At 49.9% G+C, this 1,739-nt stretch overlaps 1 protein-coding gene across 1 annotated transcript in view; it reads right to left on the bottom strand.

Moving 5' to 3' along the window:
• UVSSA (UV stimulated scaffold protein A) overlaps positions 1–604 on the bottom strand; it is a 36,743-nt gene extending 36,139 nt beyond the window's left edge. The window contains exon 1 of the mRNA XM_008049704.1: positions 507–604. Coding sequence (XP_008047895.1) covers positions 507–604 — 98 coding nt within the window. The remainder of the gene's footprint in view (positions 1–506) is intronic.
• Positions 605–1,739: the final 1,135 nt, after the last annotated feature.

The raw sequence follows: 1,739 nt of genomic DNA on the forward strand, positions 1-1,739 counted from the left end.
AACAAAAAAAAAAAAAAAAAAAAAAAAAAAAATTAAGACAGAGCAACTTGCCGACCGGCAAGCTCTAATCTTTCTCCCTTCGCATATTCCAAGAGTAAAGAAGAGAAATGTATTTATCTGTAAATCACATGTGTGCACTCAAGAACACATAAATTATGTGCTCTGTCACACATACACACAAACATACACACACACACACAGGTGAATGAAGAGAGGTACACAGAGCCCTGATTTGTTCTCATCAGTGCCACAGGCCCTACACACTAGGACCTCTGTCCCAGAACACGCCTACCTGTCAAAACTGGGCACTGCAGGGCTCTGGGAAAACACTGGGGGTGTTCCTTTGGTGGTTCTCTCCCAAGTGGAGGAAGTCACTTGTTGGGGTGGGCAGGAGATGGCTGCGACGTACAAGGGGGGTATCGGGCCAGGCCCCAGGGAAGGCCCCAGTCTCCCAGGTTTGCCATGAGCCCACTGACCAGTCAGTTACAGTAAACTGCTGAACATACTTGCAAATTTTCTTCAGCTCCTTTATTTTCTCAGGATTCAGTTGGGGCTCTCCCGAAGTTGTGAGCTCTTCTATCAACTCTGAAAGTTTTTGATCCATATCTAGAAATACGTAATGCAGAGACGCTAAATTACCATCCAGTGCTTTACAATTCTTGGTTTTATGAACAAATGTAGACTGGGCTCTGTTCTACCCTGGGCATTGAGGGAAGGGCCGTGAGGCTGGAGTCCTCATGCCCTTATCTCCCCAGGTGCTACCCAGGGAAATGTGACAATTGAAGGGAATGTTAGAAGTGAGTCCGACAAGACCTTTTCAATGGAAGGAAAAGTTTTAAAAGGGAGGTGGCTCAGTTAGGATCTTTGGGAGGCAGAGGCGAGTGGATTGCCTGATCCCTCAAGTTCAAGACCAGCCCAGGCAACTTGGTAAGACTTAGTCTCTACAATAAATAAAAAATTAGCAGGCCGTGGTAGGGCATGCCTGTAGTTCTGGCTACTTGGAAAGCTGACATGGAAGGATCCCTGGAGACCAGCAGGTCGATGCTGGGGTGGTTGTGAGGGTGCCACTGCACTCCAGCCTGGGCAACGGAGTGAGACTCCAACTCAAAAAAAAAAAAAAAAAAGGCGAGACTAACTCTGGACCTCTACAGTCACATGCTGCAGTGAGGGATGTGACAACACACAAAGTGCGTTAAAGGAACTAACGTTACTGTCTACATTTAAATTAGCTTTTCCCAAACATGACTGGGGCAGTTTCCCTTGTTCACATCCCAAAGGACTGCCTCTAAAAGGCGGCAGAGACCGGGGAGAGCTGAGGATTTTTATGAGAACAGTTAAACGCGAACCGGGGGCCAGGGGCAGCGCTAACAGAAAGGATGACCAGGGTGCTGGGCGGAGCACAGAGTTAGTGTGCAGGGTAGAAAATGGCCAGGCGTGGGGCGGGAACGAGGGCTCAAGACAGGGAGGGAACGAGCAAGGACCAGGAGAAAAGGCCCAAGCGAGTCTGCAGCTCAGCGTGAGCTTCATCTGGTGGAAGGAGCCGGGCGCGGCGGTTCCGGGCTGTCATTCCAGCGCTCCGGAAGACCGAAGTGGGAGGATCGCTTGAGAGCGACTCCAAGAATGGTCCAGACAACACAGCGAGAACCCCATCTTTACAAAAGACTTTCAAGATCTGAAATCAAAACAAGTCTTTGGTGGAGAGGAGCCCCGGGAGGCTGCGCGGGAGTGAGGCGATCGGG

This window comes from Carlito syrichta, unplaced genomic scaffold (genome assembly GCF_000164805.1).
Source record: "Carlito syrichta isolate Samal-C Ts95f unplaced genomic scaffold, Tarsius_syrichta-2.0.1 Scaffold136033, whole genome shotgun sequence".
Classification (NCBI taxonomy): Eukaryota; Metazoa; Chordata; class Mammalia; order Primates; family Tarsiidae; genus Carlito; species Carlito syrichta.